The following is an 18,278-nucleotide window of genomic DNA, read 5'->3' as shown; positions in this document are numbered from 1 at the left end:
TTTGCCTCCATGCGCATGCGCCGTGTCGGGAAAGATCCGCTTGTAGAATATCACTTGTTGAATAAAAATTTACAAACGATAAGTAAAGTGTTGTGACTAGTTCTTGAGATCGCTCTGACTGGGGCCTATATTCAATCACCGATGATAGAGAAAGAGGCGAAGGACCCTGATAGTTCCTGGAATAAAGTATAGCGGTGATTCTGAGATCATTGAACGTCAGCGCTATATACAGCACCGAGGAGAGCGATTCAACAACAACTCGCATTCATATAGCGCACTTCACGCAAGTTAGGGTTAAACCCGCACAGCCTTTTTGCCACTCCCCCCCCCACCCCCCACTCCCCAAATACAGTCAACAACAACAAACAACAACTTGCGTTTGTATCGCGCCCCTTGACCAGTGTAGCGTCCCAGAGCGCTTGACAAGACGCTTTACAGTCCCCCCACTTTACAGTGAAGCGCAACGACATATAAGGCGCTTTATACCAACTGCAACCACGATCATTATTGACATTAATATGGCCGGAGCTCCCTGCCTGCTGCCCGTCTGGTAACTCTTGATGATTGTTTTTATATATGGAAGTTTTGTACGCCGGGTGTTTATTTTTTGAGAGCCAAAAGAAAAAAGACGCAAAGTGGGATTATACCTTGTTGTTGTCAGGCGGGTGTCTGACACACACGGAAACCCATCGCCGTGTTTGGGCGTATCCAAACCCAAGCCGAGAATTCCACCTGCTCAACCTACACACGGAAATTCCAGAGATAGATTGTTGGGATGGGATGCGCACTCTCTCTCTCTCGCTCCCCGGAGGGACGCACCCTGCTTACCTAATTCCGGAGAGTTTTAGGCGCGGGTTGGCCAGAGCCAAGGCTTGGTGGGAGCCCAGATGGTGCGTTGGGGTAACTGCGGGAGTCTAACCAGCTAAAACCGCACAGCTTGCCATTGATATCGCTTGCACGTCTCAACAATGTGGTGAGGGGCTCTATCAAATGCGAGGCTCACTATTATTAACAGTATAATAGAATAATTCTTTCTCAATTGCTTTCCTGTTGCAAATAATCGGGATCGCATGTGCAGTCAATAACAATCTCATTTCTCATCGGATTTTTTTTTATTGGTATTACAACACTCACACCTCTTGTTCCTTGATGTCATGATACCTCAGTAAAACAATGTACCCTCGGCAGGATACTCTCTGACAAAGATCATGTCAGTGGAGGGGAGGGGGGAGGAAGATTTGCTGCATTGGTTACGAGGACAGTGTGGGTGAGATAGTTCGCAAATAACTAACTGTTTCTTCCGCAAGGTTCTGAGCCAACGCGATGTGGGTGTCCGCGGCTCCCGTTTTTCTCTACGCGGATACCAGTTTCTGGAATTCTGCAAACACAAAGCAAAGAGTAATAAAATAATAATAAATTGGTCACTCAATCCACGACGGTTTGTGGGGCGCTGCTTTGCCCAATTGACTGCCGCGTTTCGCCCACAAAATATACAGTCCATTCACTTTAATAGTATATCCTGTGAAGCGCTTTGAGACGTCTCAAAGACATGATAACACTGTATCAAATGCAAGATTATTAATATTATTATTATTATAAAGACTGGATTGAGAAGAGGTTTTGTCAGCCTGTAGCTTGTGAGCTGTGCGGTACTGTATATACGCGGGTGAACAAAGCATACAGTTATAAAACTTGACAGTGTATCCTGTCAGCCTATAGCTCATTCAGTCACACTCTTGCCTCTGAGTCAAAAAAGATTGTGGGTCAGAGCCACACTGCCCGCCCCTTGTCAGGGACTTGTGGGGACGGCACTGTGTGCAAATTGGCTGCCGCGTTCTCGCGCAAAATACACACGGTTCCATCGCTTTACCCTAACCATCTCGACAACATGATAAGGTGCCTTATCAAATGCAAGGATTATTCTCATTATATTATTCTCAATATTATATAATTATATATATATAATATTATATACATATTATTATCTGAGCTCCTGGATCCACAACAACAGCCTCCATCAACACAGCGGCCTTCGGGTAGGGTAGCGCTTAACTAGCCTTAAGCCTACGGCAAGCGAATCGTGGCAGCGCAGAGAGCAGGTGACCTGAGATGTACAAGCGGTTAAGCCCACCCACCGGTGGCATTCATTTTCCCATCGTCGCTCATGCCCATGGCCGAGAGGACAGTCTTGATCTCGGAGTCGCCCAGCTCCCTGGCGTCGGAGGAGAAATTCTGAAGGAAGAACCTGAAACCAAGAGCACACGTCAATCACCGAACTCTGGCAACTCAGCGCCACGTGTCACTAGCCCCTGGCACCACACAACACCCACCTTACACGCTCTGAGATGCCACCCCGTGTGAAGAGCGCGATATACAGGTGCGTGTGTCAGCCTGGCCAAGTGGTGGCGCTCTCGCCTCTTGAGTCAAAAGGTTATGGGTTCAAACCCCCAAATCGGGACTCAGAATCATACAGTCTAAGCTGACACTCACGGGGAAGGCAAGGGAGGGGGGGGGGAGGCGTAGGCACTCGAGGATGGAGCTCCAAAGGGGGCTGAAGACCCGATCACTGATAGTGGGACGGGCAGGAAGGGGGACAAGGAGCAGGCCGGAGCCACTGAGTGGAGGGACCGGACAGGTCTGCATGGAGGTTAGCAGGTCACAGAGGTAGGGAGGGGTAAGGCCATGGAGGGCTTTGAAGGCGAGGACGAGGATTTTCAACTCTATCCTCTGTGGGAGGGGAGCCAGTGGAGCCGGGTGATTATTCTTACTTGAGCTCCTTGGCCTCGATGTAACCACTGCCATCTTCGTCAATGATGTTAAAGATTTTGTTGACTGTATCGGAAGATTTCTTCGCCAAACCGGACGTTGCACAGAACTGCTTGAAGCTGAAGGAGTCTGCGGCTGCAATCAAATCAAATGTTACGTTACCGCGAGATAAGCCCAAATGAAACCCCTCGCTCGCACACTTCACAATTGATTGCAAGAGCACGTTGCTGTGCACAAACTGCCCGCCACAAAATACACTGTCACTACGCTACACTTCAACTCTGGTCTGGCTCCTCCCTGCCACCATCAGCCTTCGGCAACTATGTCCCTGAATCTCCCTCCTCCGTGTACCCCCTTCTCTCTCTCCCTCCCTTCGTCCATCCCTCCCTCCCTCAAATTACACCTGAACACCTCTCTTTCTGACCAGGCATTTGGTCAATGCATTTTCATGGATCTACAAGGCATTTACAAGGGGTGGTGGGGGGGGGGCGTGTGGGTGTGGTCAGCCGAGTGTCTGACACGTGCGGAAATCCAGCTGACCAAGAAACGATAAACGACAACAACAAATTGCATTTACATGGCACCCTGCAGTGTCCCGGAGCTCTCGGGGGAGCCTTACAGGACGAGATGGAATACTTTACCCTTGCACTGGGCTAAAGCAGCAGCCACATCGCCAGCATCCAGGTAGTCTGTGATCCCCATTGGAAATCTGTGGGAGAATGAAGGTGATGCAAGTCATTGGAGTCTGCACTGGGCAGATGTTCCTCAACACACACACACACACACAACCTTTACACTTACACCGCGCCCCCTCACGCAGGGTGGCGTCCCAGAGCGCTTGACAGTGGCAGAGCATGACGCTGAGCCGGGAGTGAGGGAGAGGGGAGGTGACCGTAGCACCATCGAAGAGGAAGGTCTTCAGGTACCACCTGAAGATGGGGTTACAATACACACACACACGACAGCTAAGCCTCTGCTCTTTGCAGCCCAAAAAGAGAAGGAGGTTTCTCTCTCCTGGTGTCCTGGCTGACAATCCTCCCCCTCCCTCACCTAATAAAACCAGTCGCTCATTTCACAACTGTTTGTGGGGATGTCGCTGTGCGCAGATTGCAAATTGTTGCGTTCGCCTACAAAATACACAGTCACTACAGTCTTTTACAGTACAACAACTTGCATTTACATAGCGCTCCTCACGCAAGGTAACGTCCCAGAGGAGCAGTAAAACCCCATGAAGAGCATTGGGACGTCTGTCTCGAGGTGAGAGACGCTGTATCGGACGTGAGGATTAACTCACCCTCGTGGTCTTCGCAGCCTGAAGCAGCAGCAAGTCAGAGAGGAACACGATGTTATCTATGAGGTGATTCCTTCCACTTTATATACCCTTTGGGCTGCACAAGGAGGAGACTGCGACCCAACACACCGGCCCCAATTACACCAACCCCCTTGCTGGCAGCAATGGGTTTGGCTTAGATCACAGCTTGTCCTGTTTACACTACAGACACAGCCGGCAAAGGGTGGCTTCTGTGACCATCAGGTAGAGAGAGAGAGAGCTCCCTCCTTCCACCCAGCGCTGTGTGAGGGTGCCCTCTACACACGAGCCAGCCAGTACCTGGCAGGACTGGACTAGACGAGACTACATTCATTCACGCTATGTGAACCCCCTCTGCAAAGCTTAGCACTAGGGCTAGTGCAAAAGTGCCCTGGACACCACAAAGAATAGCACATTCGCCCAGAAAAAACAGTCACTATGCTTCATTGTAAATTCCTGTGAAGCGCTTAGAGGCGTCTCGACAACGGGATAAATGAAACGCGAGGATGAACAACAATAATAATAATCCTTACATTTGATATAGCGTCTTATCACGTCTTGATATATCAATATATAATTATACCATATATATCAATAGCAACCAGTTTACATTGCCGCAGCGCCATTTGTGTCAGGGGAAAGCCGATTTTCCCCAGCTCCTAGGAAGTCCCCAGCAGACACCTCAGAGTTCCCCATCAGGCCGGAGCTTGCTGAGCGGAGGGAGAGTTGGCCATTACCTTTAATAATAAAGGTAATTGTGATTTCATCGGCAGTCACCAAGCTGTCACCGTTCAGGAACCCAACGGGTCAAGGCACTGGTTGGAAGGTCACACACACGGTTGGATAATTACCCAATCCACCAACTGCACATCGCGTGTGACCCATTTACCAGGCCTGTCCAGGCCAGATCCCCCGTGTTTTGCATGAATTAATCCTATTTATACTGTTTCCATGGGTAAATATAGCCATTTATCTCACCGCACAGGTGTGCAATCTGTGTCATCACACCTGTCGGAAACCCTGTTATGTGAAGAGGGAGCAAGGTGACTTCAGCTGAACTCACTCTCCTGAGTTCTACCCCCCCCCCCCGCCCCCCGCCCCACTTCTGGGAGGGAGGGGTAAATAATGACCTGCGCCTCTCCACCTCTGTGGAGTCCTGTGGCGTAGTGGTTCGCCCGCTCGCCTCGCAAGCAACAGGACCTGGGTTCGATTGCGACACTGTTCCCATTGTCCTCTGATAGAGGCGCCCACTATCAAAGGGCAAACAGTTTACAGTAAAATCCTGAGACATTCTGATGAAATAAGGCGCTGTATGTTTCCATAATCAGTTCTGATAACGCAAGCATAGGGTGTATTGTTCAGTCACTACTCAAAATCCTACCTTTACCCTCGTCTGCATTCCACTGCGTGAAAGTACATCAATTGTGGGTACATGTACTCTGCCCACAATTGATCGGCTTTCTTGCAGTTGAATGCCGATCTCGCACAGACCCACAAACAGTCATGGATTTAGTGAATAACAAGAACATTTTTTTCGTGAAGAGATTATTATTCCCGGAAAGCAATCCACCAATCAACCAACAACCGGGTCCCTGCTGACTGCTGGGTAAGCAGAGGCGTGTGTGTAAGGAAACTTGCCCAGTGTTGCGTCCTGCCCGGGAATCGAACCCAGATCCTCCGAGGCGAGGGCTCTAACCAACATGCTACAGGGCTCCTTCACAAGGACAGACGCTACACTTGATCTTAAGCCCAAAATCTGAAAGGCGATCATAACACCCACTGAATGAAGAAGGATCAGATGAGGTGTGTCTGGCGGGCTCACTGGTACTACTGGTTTAGCAACACTGAGCTGGTTCTGTTGGCACTTTGACCACGATCCTCTTCACTGGAGCTACGTCACCTGGATACGTGTGGTCACAACAAGTGAGGAAGGAATTTTTCCCGGTTTGTGCTTCCCAACCCTCTGTGGGACCTGAGAACCCACCCTCTGAGTCAGACTGAGCATTACAATCAGTGCAGCTCTGTGCAAGAGGGTTGGTCATCACATGTAATCCTGTCACCCTGGAGCTAAAACACACGATGTTTTAAAACACATAAACACATATTGACACAACGCCTGTCATGTCAGGAGGGTATCACAGTCCAGGCTGGGCACCCGAGCTGTGGGTGGGAGCCGAGTGGGGGTGGGGAAAGATGGCCAAGACGGTCAAAGAGGAAGGTCTTGAGATGGACCTTGAAAGAGGTGAGGAAGGGAGGGCTGGACAGATAGGTGGTGGATGGAGCGGGCAGTCACATCAGGACGTTAATGTCCCCAAGTCACGAGCACTCTGACCAGACAAGACAACTCAGGGATGTCAATGAACTTCAACAACAACAACTGTTTACACAGCACCCTGCACGCAGGGCAGTGTCTCGGACAGTGTTGGAGCCTGACACCGAGCCTGGGATGGGGAGAGGGGGGGAGGTGACAATAGGCACAGTTGAAGAGGAAAGCCTTTAAGTGCAATCTGATCTGATTAAGTTCAATCACACAGCGTGACCTTACAATAAACACTAATAATACTGATCTCCCTCTTATCACACTGTGGGATGGATGTCTCAAAGCCCTCGACAGGATACAGTATAAAGTGTAGTGACTGTGTGTATTGTAGGCAAACATGGCAGCCAATTCGCCCAATTCTGTCAGGCAAATCTCTCCCACTCCAACGCGATTATTTGGGGCTCGGGTGACAGGGAAGTGTCTGGTAAAAGTCTCCCACCGTTTCACGTGTTCCCCCCCACCCCCCACCGATCTCCAAGTGACAAACGTCACAACAAACAGGGACGTGAGTCAACAGGACTGTTGCGACAGCGACAAGGTGACAAAGGGTTTGGTTCCTGATCTAAATAAAGCCTCTCTTTACCATCACACCCACTTTTACACGAGAGGTGAATAATTCCCCTCTCGATACACGTGCTCATGTGTCACACGTTCAGGTCTCTTTCGCTTCCCACAAGCAGGAGGATCCCGGGTTCGATTCCCAGACGGGGCGAAACCTTAGGCAGTTTCCTTACTCCACGCACGCCTCTGTTTACCTAGGAACCCCATTGTTAGTCGATTGTGGGATTACTTTTCCCGGGGGTAATAATCCCTCCAAAAAATAATAGTTTGATCACTCAATCCATGACTGTTTGTGCGACACTGATGTGCGCAATTGGCTTACGCGTTTCGCCCAAAAAAATACACAGTCACTCCCCTTTACAGTGTACTCTGTGCCGAGAGTGGTAACAACGACGTGGTAAGGAGCTGTATCAAATGCAAGGACTATTATCACGGCATTATTTAACTGGCGTTTCCACTCGCTTCAGTCTTATTTCCTAAGTATTTGTTTCTTCCTCATACCAACCTGTCCCTTAAATCGCACGCAAACGCGACCTCATTTCCCAGTAATATCACACCAGGCAGTGCAGTAACATTTTAACAATGCGCTTTGCAGATCGAAATGTCTCGAGGGGCGTGTAGTGACTGTATTTTAGGCAAATGACACAGCCTTTATGTGCACTGCAAAATACCGTGACCAGTTCTCTCTCCCAGTGTAAGAGCTTGAGCCTGAACTGCGAGCTCAAGTCCCTGTAAAAAAGAGGAAGGAGAGTTTCTCTCTTCCAACGTTCTGGCTGACGATCCTTCTCCCCCACACTTCCCCCCAAATAAAATCGCTCGCTCACTTCACGGCTGTTTGTGGGGACTTCGCTGGCGCAAATTGGCTGGCCCCTTCGCCTGCAAAACACACAGTCACTACACTAAACAGTGAAAGCGCTTTGAGACGTCCTCCCAACGGGAAAGGCGCTGTGTTAAATTTATCTCTTCTCTATATTTCCATTTATTTTTACACGTTGCAACTGATGTCCTCTGTGGATGGGCAAGAAAAATATCAACAACTTGCATTTATCTAACGCCTTCGCGCACGTTAGCATCCCAGGGAGTGTCAATCTCCTTAACCTAAAGCCGCATAAACACAAGAGGTTGTACAATTTGTCCCCAGATAATCTTCCTGTGTAATTAAATCTCTCACCTTGGGAACAAAATGCCGACAATAATACTTCCCCTTTACTGGGAACTAGAAATGCAAGGTCATAAACGTTTAAGAGCTCATTCGTGACTTTTAAAAGCAACACCCACAGTGTCAAGAGTAACATGTGATAAACACTCACCGCCGAGAGAGAGAGAGAGAGAGAGAGACGCGGAAACAATCAGTTTATCTTTACATAGTCAATCACTTTTGGAATTTCACCCAAAGGCTGTCTGACGCAAGCTGCAGGCACACCTTTAAGATTGGTATAAAATGAGCCCAGTTTATGGGGAGGATCAATAGAAGGTGCTTGAGAGAGACCCAAAGAGAGGTAGTGCCAGTCAATAACTGTAACGCCACAAAACTCAACTGAAATTCACCACAGATTAGCAACTCTCGAACTTGCAGCGAACAAAAGTCCAAGAAAGCATTGCTGACCGGGAATATTTAACCGAAAAAGCAGGTACGGTACAATCTAACAACCCTTTCTCTCTCATATATAGTGTACAAACTTTACGGTAACATTATTTTTCTTAGTTATTATAATTTCAGAACTGCATGGACTCAATTGATTAAGTACTCTGAGACGCTGTATAAATCCTTTAGCTGAGTAGTTGGAGCGCTCGTCTCGCAAATGAGAGGACCTGGGTCTGATTCCCGGGCAGGGCGAAACATTGGGCAAGTTTCCTTACTCCACACACATACTGCTGTTTACCGGCAGTAAGTTGGAACCCGGTTGTTAGTCGATTGGCGGATCGCATTCAGGGGTAATAATCCCTACAAAAAAACACTTTAAAATAAAAAATTTGGTCACTCAATCCAGGACTGTTAGTGGGACGCCGCTGTGCGCAATTGGCTGCTGCATTTTCATCCACAAAATAATACAGTCAATTCACTTTACCGTATATTCCGTGAAGGGCTTTGAGACATCTCGAAGATGTGATAAGACACTGTATTAAATGCAAGAATTACTATTATTAGTGTTAAGCAGAGAGAACCCTACCTGATAGTGTTCAGGGTTGGAGAATAGCAGAATGTGTAAGGTATTAAGTATTTGCAAAGAGACTTTTTCCCTCCCGCCCTCCCCTCACCACCAAAAAAAAAAGCCCATAATCGGTGATTAAAGGAAAGGAGATCAAGAGTTTATTACCGGGCATTAGAGAAATGCGAAGGATCAAATTCCGATGCTGAGGTTAAGACCAGGAATAAATCGCCTCTGATCTCTCTCTCTCTCTCTCTCTCTCTGTTGCTCCCCAATCCCTTTAGGAAACAAAACAAATTATTTCATGTTATTGCATAAAGCGCCTTAACCAGCAATGGTAAAGTGATTTACTCAGAACATTGCTGTCTCCCTCCCACCTCTACACACACACACACACACACACAAGTCCTGAGCTCTGATCCCCGGTCAGTCCAGTGGATGCCAAACCAAATCCCAACACGGCTACAGATTGCAATTTGGAAACAAACCTCCCTCCGAGCACAGCGACTGTAGACTTTTGTTGGGTGACTGGCAAAAATGGCTGGGTGGGGATTGAGCAATTTTTTTTTAATAATAATAATAATCCTTGCATTTCACGTCGTTGAGACATCTCAAAGCGCTTTGCAGAATATATTGTAAAGTGCAGTGACTGTGTATTTTGTGGGCGAAACGCGGGAGCCAATTGTCCACAGCGACGGCCCACAAACTTTGATTGACCAAACAATCGACAGACCTGGAATTACAAGGTTGATTGCATTTGAAAAGCGTCTATTTCACACTCCTGAATATTCTCTCCCTGCAGGATGATGAGGCTGAGGGTAATCCCATCACTGGGCTTTCTCCTCCTGTTGTCTCTGTGTGACTTGGTCTCGAGTCTGGGCTGTGGCTCCAACGTGCCCTCACTTTACACCAACCTGTGTGACCTGGACGCCGTGTGGGGGATTGTGTTGGAGGCCGTGGCAGCTGCAGGGATTGTGGTGACCATCGCCCTGATGGTACTGTTCCTGTTCCTGATCCCCCACGTCTCCAATCCCAGGAAGAGGTCCACCCTCCCCATCCAGTTCATCTTCCTCATCGGCACCTTGGGAATCTTTAGCTTGACCTTCGCCTTCATCATCAAGCTGGACCACAGGACGTGTCCCACCAGGATCTTCCTCTGGGGGGTGTTGTTCGCCCTGTGCTTCTCCTGCCTGCTGGCCCACGCCTTTAGGGTGTTGAGGCTGGTGCGTGGCAAATCGGGTCTCTCTGTGTGGTGTTTGCTTGGCTTGGTGGTAGGGTTGACCCTGGTTCAAGTCATCATTGCGATTATATGGCTGGTTTTGACCATAGAGCGAAACAGCCAGCCTTGCCAGTACAGCCCCGACGTCTTTGTCATGCTGCTGATCTACGTAATGTTCCTTATGGCCTTGACCTTCATCCTTTCCATCTGTGGCTTCTGCGGACGCTACAGCAAGTGGAAGAAGCACGGGGCATACATTTTCGTCACCCTGCTCCTCTCCATCTGCATCTGGGTGGTGTGGATTGTCATGTTCGTGCGGGGGATCGACCTGCTAAACAAAAGACCAGTATGGGACGACCCGACCTTGAGCATTGCCCTGGTCGCCAATGGCTGGGTCTTCATCTTCTTCTACGTCTGCCCTGAACTACGACACCTCACCTGCCCGGCCAAGCCTGACGAAGGGCCAGAGGAACAGGGACCTAAAGGCAAGCAGCCGAAAGGAGTAGACAACCAGATGTTCATCATGGAGCAATCCAACCAAGGTGAATGCACTTCCATTTCAAGATCTCACTCGACTACAAATCTCCTTCACGCCCTCTCACCCCCCTACCTTTCTGACCTCTCTCACCCTCCCCATTGCTCAACTGGCTCCGACCACCTGCTTGTTCCTTGTCGCCTCCCGCCACTCCACCATCAGCGGCCATGCTTTCAGTCACTACGCTCCTACGCTTTGGAACTCTCTCCCTCAATCCTTCCACCTCGCGCCCTCCCTCCCCTCTTCTAGATCACAACCGAAGACCATGAGCCACCACACTGTACAGGGAAATGCTGCGAAGCGCTTTGAGACGTCCTCCCGACTCCAAACCTTCATAATAATAATCCTTGCGTATGATATAACGCCTTATCACATCGAGACGTCTCAAAGCGCTTCACAGGATACCCTGTAAAGTGGAGCGACTGTGTACTTTGTGGGCGAAACACGGCAGCCAATTTCGCACAGCAATGTTCAAAAAAAACAGCGAAAGGAACCAAACACAACCGCAATTGCCTTCAAGCACTTCACAGGGTTTTGCTGTAAAGTGGTGACTCATGATCTTCAATGCTCCACCTGACGGGACCTGACGGGTGGGAAATTGCCTGGAGCCAGGTTTGCAATGAAACCTCCCTCCTCGAAACCTCAGAGACTGGTAAACTCAGTCATTCACTAATGTTACCTTCATAATAATAATAATCCTTGCATTTGATATAGAGCCTTATCACGTCATTGTATTTTTTGTTGGCGAAATGCAGCAACACAATTGCGCACAGCGGTGTCTCGCCTTGACCTTCATCCTTTCCATCTGTGAAAGTCTTTGACTTCATTGTTTTTTTTATTACCCCCGGAAAGGGATCCGCCAACAGACTTAACAACCAGGTTCTTTACTTGCTGTTAGGTAAACAGAGACATGTGTGAGGAGTAAGGAAACTTGCCTAAGGTTCCCTTACTCCTCGCCCAGGAATCAAACTCGTGTCCTCTTGCTTGCGAGGCGAGCGCACTTACCACTACGCTACGGGACTCCATTTGTATATTTGTTAATGTATTTTTTTCTCTCTCTCCCTCCCCATTGCCCGCAGCCAACGGGACCAACCCCAGTTTCCAGATTCCAAACGCAATGTACAGCAACACCATCCCGGTGAGTGAGAACTGAGCGATAAGGACTCTCAATGTACACTACACAGAAAGGCTCTCCTAAAACAGCCCACGACATCAAGCGCAAATTCTTTGAATGAAAGAAGGTTGAATGAGCAATTGATTTGGGGGGTGGGGGGGACACATGGGGGAATACAATGATTTGTTGCCAGTCTCGCTCTCTCACTAAATGCTTTGGGACGTCCACCTGACTTGAAAGGCACTACAGGTTTTTTTCCCACGTACTGTATTTTTGTTTGATTTTTGCCCTTTGGAACTCCATCCCTCAGTCCCTCCGCCTCACCCCCTCCCTCTCTCCCTTTGCCTCCTTCAAGGCCCGTCTCAAGACTCTCCTCTTCGACCGTGCCTTTGATCACCCTCCTACCCCCACCCTCCCTGCACCCCTCCTGATCCCAACCCCCAGCTCGGGTACAAATCGCTGACTGTCCAGGGCTTTGGGACGTCCTCTCGAGGTGAAAGGCGCTGTGTAAAATGTCATTCGTTGTTGTGTTGTACGAAGGTAAATTGTATTGTATTAACCCGTTTGTCCTTTCCTTGTGTATTTCAGGGTACCCCGGGTGACTTCACCATCCCCAGACCGCAGACCCGACCCATCTATTAAACGAGCCCTCTCGACAGCGAGCGGGATGGATTGCAGAGTGGAACGAGGCTTACGCTGCAGAGCCCCGAGGAGATCAACAGCTGGACTCCCTCCCCAACACGAAACATGCCTGGCTCGGCCTCATGTCCTCTGTCACGTTGCCCACGTTGGGAGTGAGCGACTGAAAGGAGTGGTCAGCCAGTGATTCGGTGCCTGGCAGGGGATGTGCATCTCTCTGATCACCCGTACACCCCCACACAAACCTTGTGCCATTAACCCATTCAAGAGCTGCCTGTGTCCCACATGAAATCCGCCAAGTCTCAGCTGCACTGGAGAGTATGAGCATATATATATATATACATACACACATTATATTTTTGCATGCAAGGACTTAATTATCACAAATAAACCGTTTACAGCCCATGGGGTTTATGGCGGATGTAATTTGCGATGGTTCTTAAGCAATGAAGACGGTCCTTGTTCTGCTCACTGGAAGGCCATCAGCACATCACAGAGGGACCTTAGATTCCCAGACAAGAGATTGGCTTTGAGTGCGGGAGTTGTCCTGATTAAGAAATGGATTTCTTATTTAAGAAAGATCGCAAGTTAGATCCCCTTGTACATATCAGCACTCATGCTATAATGAATGTATCTAAACGCTGAAGGTGATGGAGTTCAGAGCTAAAGAACGACATAAATTGCCTTCAGAAACCTCCTTCCTCTCTTTCTGTCACTGCACTTGTTAGTAATTGATGTATAACTGTATATGCCGTGCATTCCTGTGACTTTTGATATAATCTGTCTGTACCAGAGTTTTAATACCAGTGTTTGTACAATTCATTCAGACTGAAATTTAACATTAAAAATGTTTTTAAGCGAGCAAATGCTTTTGTCCTTACTTCTGTTGCAACTTTCCTGTTGCAAAAAGTAAATTTGTTTTAGAATATGGAACAAAGCAAAATAATAATAATTATTATTATCCTTGCATTTGATATAGCGCTTTATCACATCATTGAGACTTCTCAAAGTGCTTTACAAAACAAACTGAAGTGGAGTCACTGTGTTTTGTGGGTGAAACGAGTAGCCAATTGCGCACAGCAGTGCCCCACAAACACTCGTAGATTGACCGAGTCAAAACATTTTTTTTCCTGCCCCAACTCTTCCCAACTGGACGTTGCTGTCACCCCAAAACACAGGTGGTGCTATCATTTATTACAGCACATTCCATACCGAGTTTTTATTGCTCGCCCTTCCCTGGGTTGGGCTGCAATCATATAATTCAGTTTGGGAGGTGAAATCAGTCAAAATTAACTGAAAGCAACCATACAGCAGTCTCCCTCCCTCCCTGCCTCCCATTTCAAGGTGTGACTCAAAACAGACGTGCGCACACACACACTCAAGCTCAAGGTCAGGCTCATTAAGACATCCCCTCAAGGTAAAAGGCATTGTGTGTCAATGCAAAAGCCACTGTAATAATAATAACCCTTGCATTTGATGTAGAGCCTTATCGCGTCTTCAAGATGTCTCAAAGCGCTTCACAGAGTATACTGTCCAGTGGAGTGTCTGTATTTTGTGGGTGAAACCCGGTAGTGGGTAGTGTGTGGAGCAAGGAAACTGCCTGGGAATCAAACCTGGTCCTCTCGCGAGTGCTCTAACCACTGAGCTATAGGACTCCCGGGGGGTAGAGAGGGATTGTCGGCTTGGGACACTCGGTAATATCTCGGAGGGCTTCACGGGGATGGAGCGGAACTGGAGGTGGGTGAGGGTTGCGCGGTTGGGAGGGTAGGACAGGTGATTGCACACAGCAGCGTCTCACAAACAGCCGTGGATTGAAAATGACCAATTTGTTATTATTTTGTTTTGGAGGGATTATTATTAGGCTCTGTGTGGAGTAAGGAAACTTGCCCGAGGTTTCGCCCTCTGCCTGGAATTGAATCCAGGTGTCTCGCTTGCAAAGCGAGTGCTCTAACCACTGAGCTACAGGAATCCAAAAGATCTCTCTGCGGATGCGCCAGTCACCATGACATAAATCTCTGACCGTGCTTTCGATCATCTTCCAACACACGCACGCGCACACACAGGCTCACATTCCTCCTCCCCGCCATCCCCAGCCCCTTCCAAGGTTTCACCCTGTCCCGTAATGTGTAGGATTCACAGAGCACAACAAACCTTCAGAAGATTATTAACAATAATCCTCGTATTTGATACAACGCCTCAGCACGCCATTGAAACAACTTGCATGTATATAGCGCCCCTCACCCAGGGCAGCGTCCCAGAAACGTCGTCACAGGATACAACCTAAGAGTGAATTGACTGCATATTTTGTGGACGCACTTCAATTTTCGTGGTGTTATCAGAGGCGGGCTTAGGGCAGACTCTCACCCCTTCGGAAGGTTGGTCTTCACGCCTCATCTTTCCCTTCAGATAAGAATCTGGAGCGGGTCTCTCTCGCCCTTTCTCTCCCACCCGAGTGGTAGTCACACTGTCTGGAAGAATGCCAGCGAGTTGTTTCCTGGGCTCGTGCCAACATTCCTTTCTCGACGAAACTCCGAAACTGCACTAAAAGAAAAACAATTAGCAACTCATCTCGTTGCTATGTACGTGCGTGTGGGTGTGTGCGAGTGGGTGTGCGTGCGGGTGGGGGTGTGCGGGTGGGGGTGTATTGCTAGCAGATTGCGTGCCGTGATTTCTTACATAATAAGTCAACCACATTCCAAATTAATTTGCTGAATCTTGCGCTCCAATACATAGGTAATGGTGGAACAACGCAAACCCCTTCAGTTTTCTGCCCGCCAGCTGTTCACTCATCTTCAAATCCCTTCACTCCCTGGCACTTGCCCATCTCTCTGAGCTGCTTACCCCACAAACCACTACCCGCTGCCTCCGCTCTTCTGGCTCTGGCTTCCTGCTTGGCACTCATGCCCTCTGTTCCACCATCAGTGGCTGCACTTTCAGCCATTCCGCCCTGAAACTCCCTCCCTCAATCCCTCTGCCTTGCCCCCTTCCTTCCCCATCGTCAAGTCGCGCCTGAAGACCTTCCTCTTCGACCGTGCCTACGGTTACCTCCACCCGGCTCGGGAGCCTCCTCGGCCACTGTCAAGCGCTCTGGGACACTACCCTGTGCGAGGGACGCTGTGTAAATGCAAGTTGTTGTACCCCCCCCACACAGTGCAACCTGAACCTCCTTCCCACCTGCATCAGTGAAGCTCCCAGGGTCCTGTCCCTGTGCTTGTCTCAGTCTCGTTGCTCAATGTCGAACGCTCTCAGGCTGTTAGACCTCACGCACATCTCTAATAATTCCCAGAAAGATGTCGGATCCGCCTGAGCTCCAGCTGCTCCCGATTTCAGGATAACACGGTGTGCGATACACTCCCGGCTGATCTCCTTTCATCAACCGTGTTTCTGCAGATTGGGTCAGAGCAGTGTAGTCAGACTTAATCTGCCTTTACGCACATCTCAACAAAAGTCACTTAACTTTTCTACCAATCTGCTGTAATCATTTAGGATTAAATTCCTCCTGAGGTGGGGAAGAGAGGGCAAAGGGTATGAAAGGGGCCGAGGAAGGTGGGGAGGGGGAACGGGAGTGTTTAGTGGTTAGAGCACTCGCCTCACAAGCGAGAGGACTGGGTTCAATTCCCGGGCAAGGTGAAACCTTAGGCAAGTTTCCTTACTCACCCACATGCCCGTTTACCCAGCAGTAAGTAGGAACCTGGTTGTTAGCCGATTGGTGGATCGCTTTCTGGGGGTAATAATCCCTCAAAAATAATAATATGGTCACTCCACCCACGACAGTTTGTGGGACATTGCTGTGCACAATTTGCTGCAGCATTTTGGCCACAAAACAGTCAATCCCTTTGCAGTATCTCCTGTGAGGCACTTTGAGACATCTCGACGACCTGATATTGCAATAGCAAATGCAAGTATTATTATTATTATTACTAAATTACTAAATTCCGGATGAGGTGGGGACGGGGCAATGGGTAGACAAGGGGCTGTGGAAGGCAGGGAGGGGGAATGTGAGCCTGTGCGTGTGCGCGTTGGAAGATGATCGAAAGTGCGGTCAGAGATCGGTCTTGACACTTGCGTCATGGTGACTGGCATATCTGCAGAGAGATCTGCTTTCAGTGAGATGCACAGGGTTGATATCAGAGTGAGGGAGCCAGTGTGTCCGCCCCAAACCCTGTGGGTAAACATCAAGGAGGACAAAAGCCATAACTGGTTCGGTGGCCTTCCACCATCCTGAGTCACAACCCGGAACATTCAGCTCAGGGAGAATTCCACCAACACCTCATAATCCTCAGCACATCCGAAACCATCACCTGTCTGACTTGTCTCCGCTTTCAGAAGCCTTACCTGTCCTACCCTCCCAACCGCACTCCCCCCACCCACCTCCAGTTCCGCTCCATCGCCGCGAAGCGCTCCGAGATGTTACCGAGTGTCCCAAGCCGACAATTACACACGGCCCTCCCCCCACCCCCACCGGAGTCCTGTAGCTTAGTGGTTAGTGCGCTCGCCTCGCAAGCAAGAGGATCCCGGGTTTGATTCCCGGGTGGGGAGAAACCTTAAGCAAGTTTCCTTATTCCACACACTCTCTGCTTATCTACAGTAAGTAGGAGCCGAGCCCGGTTGTTAGTCGGCTGGCAGATCGCTTTTCCGGGGGTGATAATCCCTTCCAAAAAATAAAAATAATAACTTGGTCACTTCAATCCACGAGTTTGTAGGACACTGCGGTCCACAAATTCTACAGTCAATCCGCTTTACAGTGTGTGCTGTGAAGCACTTTGAGATGCGTCTCGAAGCCGTGATAAGGCGCTATTCAAATGTAAGGACTATCATCAACAATGTCTCGCTTCGCTTCTCTATCTATATACGAGGAAGTCATATGCAAATGCTTGCTGCGGTCACCTACAAACACTGAACTTTGCAGGAAATTCCTTTGAAGGGCTTTGAGATGCCTCATACGTGATAGGGGACTGCATCAAGGGTGAGGATTATTGTGATTTCAACCTTACTTGAAAGCCACAGGTTGTTTTCATTCCCAGGAGGAGAGAAAGTATCACCTTGCGATCACACATCGCAGATCAAAAGAAAGGTCAGAACTCAATAGTCAACCATATACAAGACAGAAACTGCCCACGTGAGCAACACACACGGGAGAGTTTCCGTGCGTGTCAGCCGACCAAAACCAAAAGGAACAGCCATCGTACTTGGCTTCTCAAAGCCACCGGAGACAGTCATTAAACGTCATTCGTTGGAACAGAGTAAAAATACACACGCGGCAGCAGTAACAAAGCTGTAAGTTTTACTGAAATTGTTACTCAACTAAAACTGGCACGAGAGTAAAAACATGTTTAGTTGCAAACACCCCCTTCTCTCTCATTCCAGCCTGGCGCAGTGGTAGCTTTCTCACCTCCGAGTCAGAAAATTGTGGGTTCAATCTCCCACCATGTTGGGTCTTGGAAGCACAGTCTAAGGTGACGCTCCAATGCAGTGCTGGGAATGTGCTCCATTATCGGAGGAGCTGTCCTTCGGATGAGACGTTAAACCAAGGTCCCGCCTGCCTGTTGTTGGCACTATTCTAAAAGGAGAGTTTTCTCTCCTCCACATAAAATTGGTAACTCATTCCACGACTGTTTCTGGAGCTGTGCACAAACTGGACGATGTGATAAGGCGCTCTATCAAA

The 18,278-nt window shown here is 48.9% G+C and overlaps 2 protein-coding genes across 7 annotated transcripts; one reads left to right on the top strand and one right to left on the bottom strand.

The window, feature by feature from the left end:
• Nucleotides 1-1,093: 1,093 nt before the first annotated feature.
• Nucleotides 1,094-15,935, bottom strand: LOC103189414 (parvalbumin, thymic). 6 transcript variants are annotated; one of them, XM_007909794.2, is made up of 6 exons: nucleotides 15,788-15,935; nucleotides 14,978-15,154; nucleotides 3,408-3,475; nucleotides 2,769-2,901; nucleotides 2,136-2,245; nucleotides 1,094-1,378 (listed from the first exon to the last, which is right to left on the bottom strand). In XM_007909794.2, exons 3-6 carry the CDS (start codon nucleotides 3,466-3,468, stop codon nucleotides 1,353-1,355), a joined length of 330 nt encoding a protein of 109 aa, XP_007907985.1. In that variant the 5' UTR covers nucleotides 3,469-3,475; nucleotides 14,978-15,154; nucleotides 15,788-15,935; the 3' UTR covers nucleotides 1,094-1,352. The 6 variants fall into 6 exon arrangements, with proteins under 6 accessions (XP_007907985.1, XP_007907988.1, XP_007907991.1 ...); XM_007909797.2 differs by lacking the exons at nucleotides 14,978-15,154; nucleotides 15,788-15,935 and adding an exon at nucleotides 9,128-9,215; XM_007909800.1 differs by lacking the exons at nucleotides 14,978-15,154; nucleotides 15,788-15,935 and adding an exon at nucleotides 9,026-9,042.
• On the top strand, nucleotides 8,294-13,474 carry LOC103189416 (retinoic acid-induced protein 3). Its single transcript, XM_007909801.2, has 4 exons — nucleotides 8,294-8,587; nucleotides 9,909-10,867; nucleotides 11,940-11,998; nucleotides 12,563-13,474. The coding sequence occupies exons 2-4, from the start codon at nucleotides 9,910-9,912 to the stop codon at nucleotides 12,614-12,616; spliced, it is 1,071 nt and encodes a 356-aa protein (XP_007907992.2). The 5' UTR covers nucleotides 8,294-8,587; nucleotide 9,909; the 3' UTR covers nucleotides 12,617-13,474.
• Nucleotides 15,936-18,278: the final 2,343 nt, after the last annotated feature.

Source organism: Callorhinchus milii, unplaced genomic scaffold, assembly GCF_018977255.1.
Source record: "Callorhinchus milii isolate IMCB2004 unplaced genomic scaffold, IMCB_Cmil_1.0 Scaffold31, whole genome shotgun sequence".
Lineage (NCBI taxonomy): Eukaryota > Metazoa > Chordata > Chondrichthyes > Chimaeriformes > Callorhinchidae > Callorhinchus > Callorhinchus milii.
This window is presented reverse-complemented; position numbering and strand designations above follow the sequence as displayed.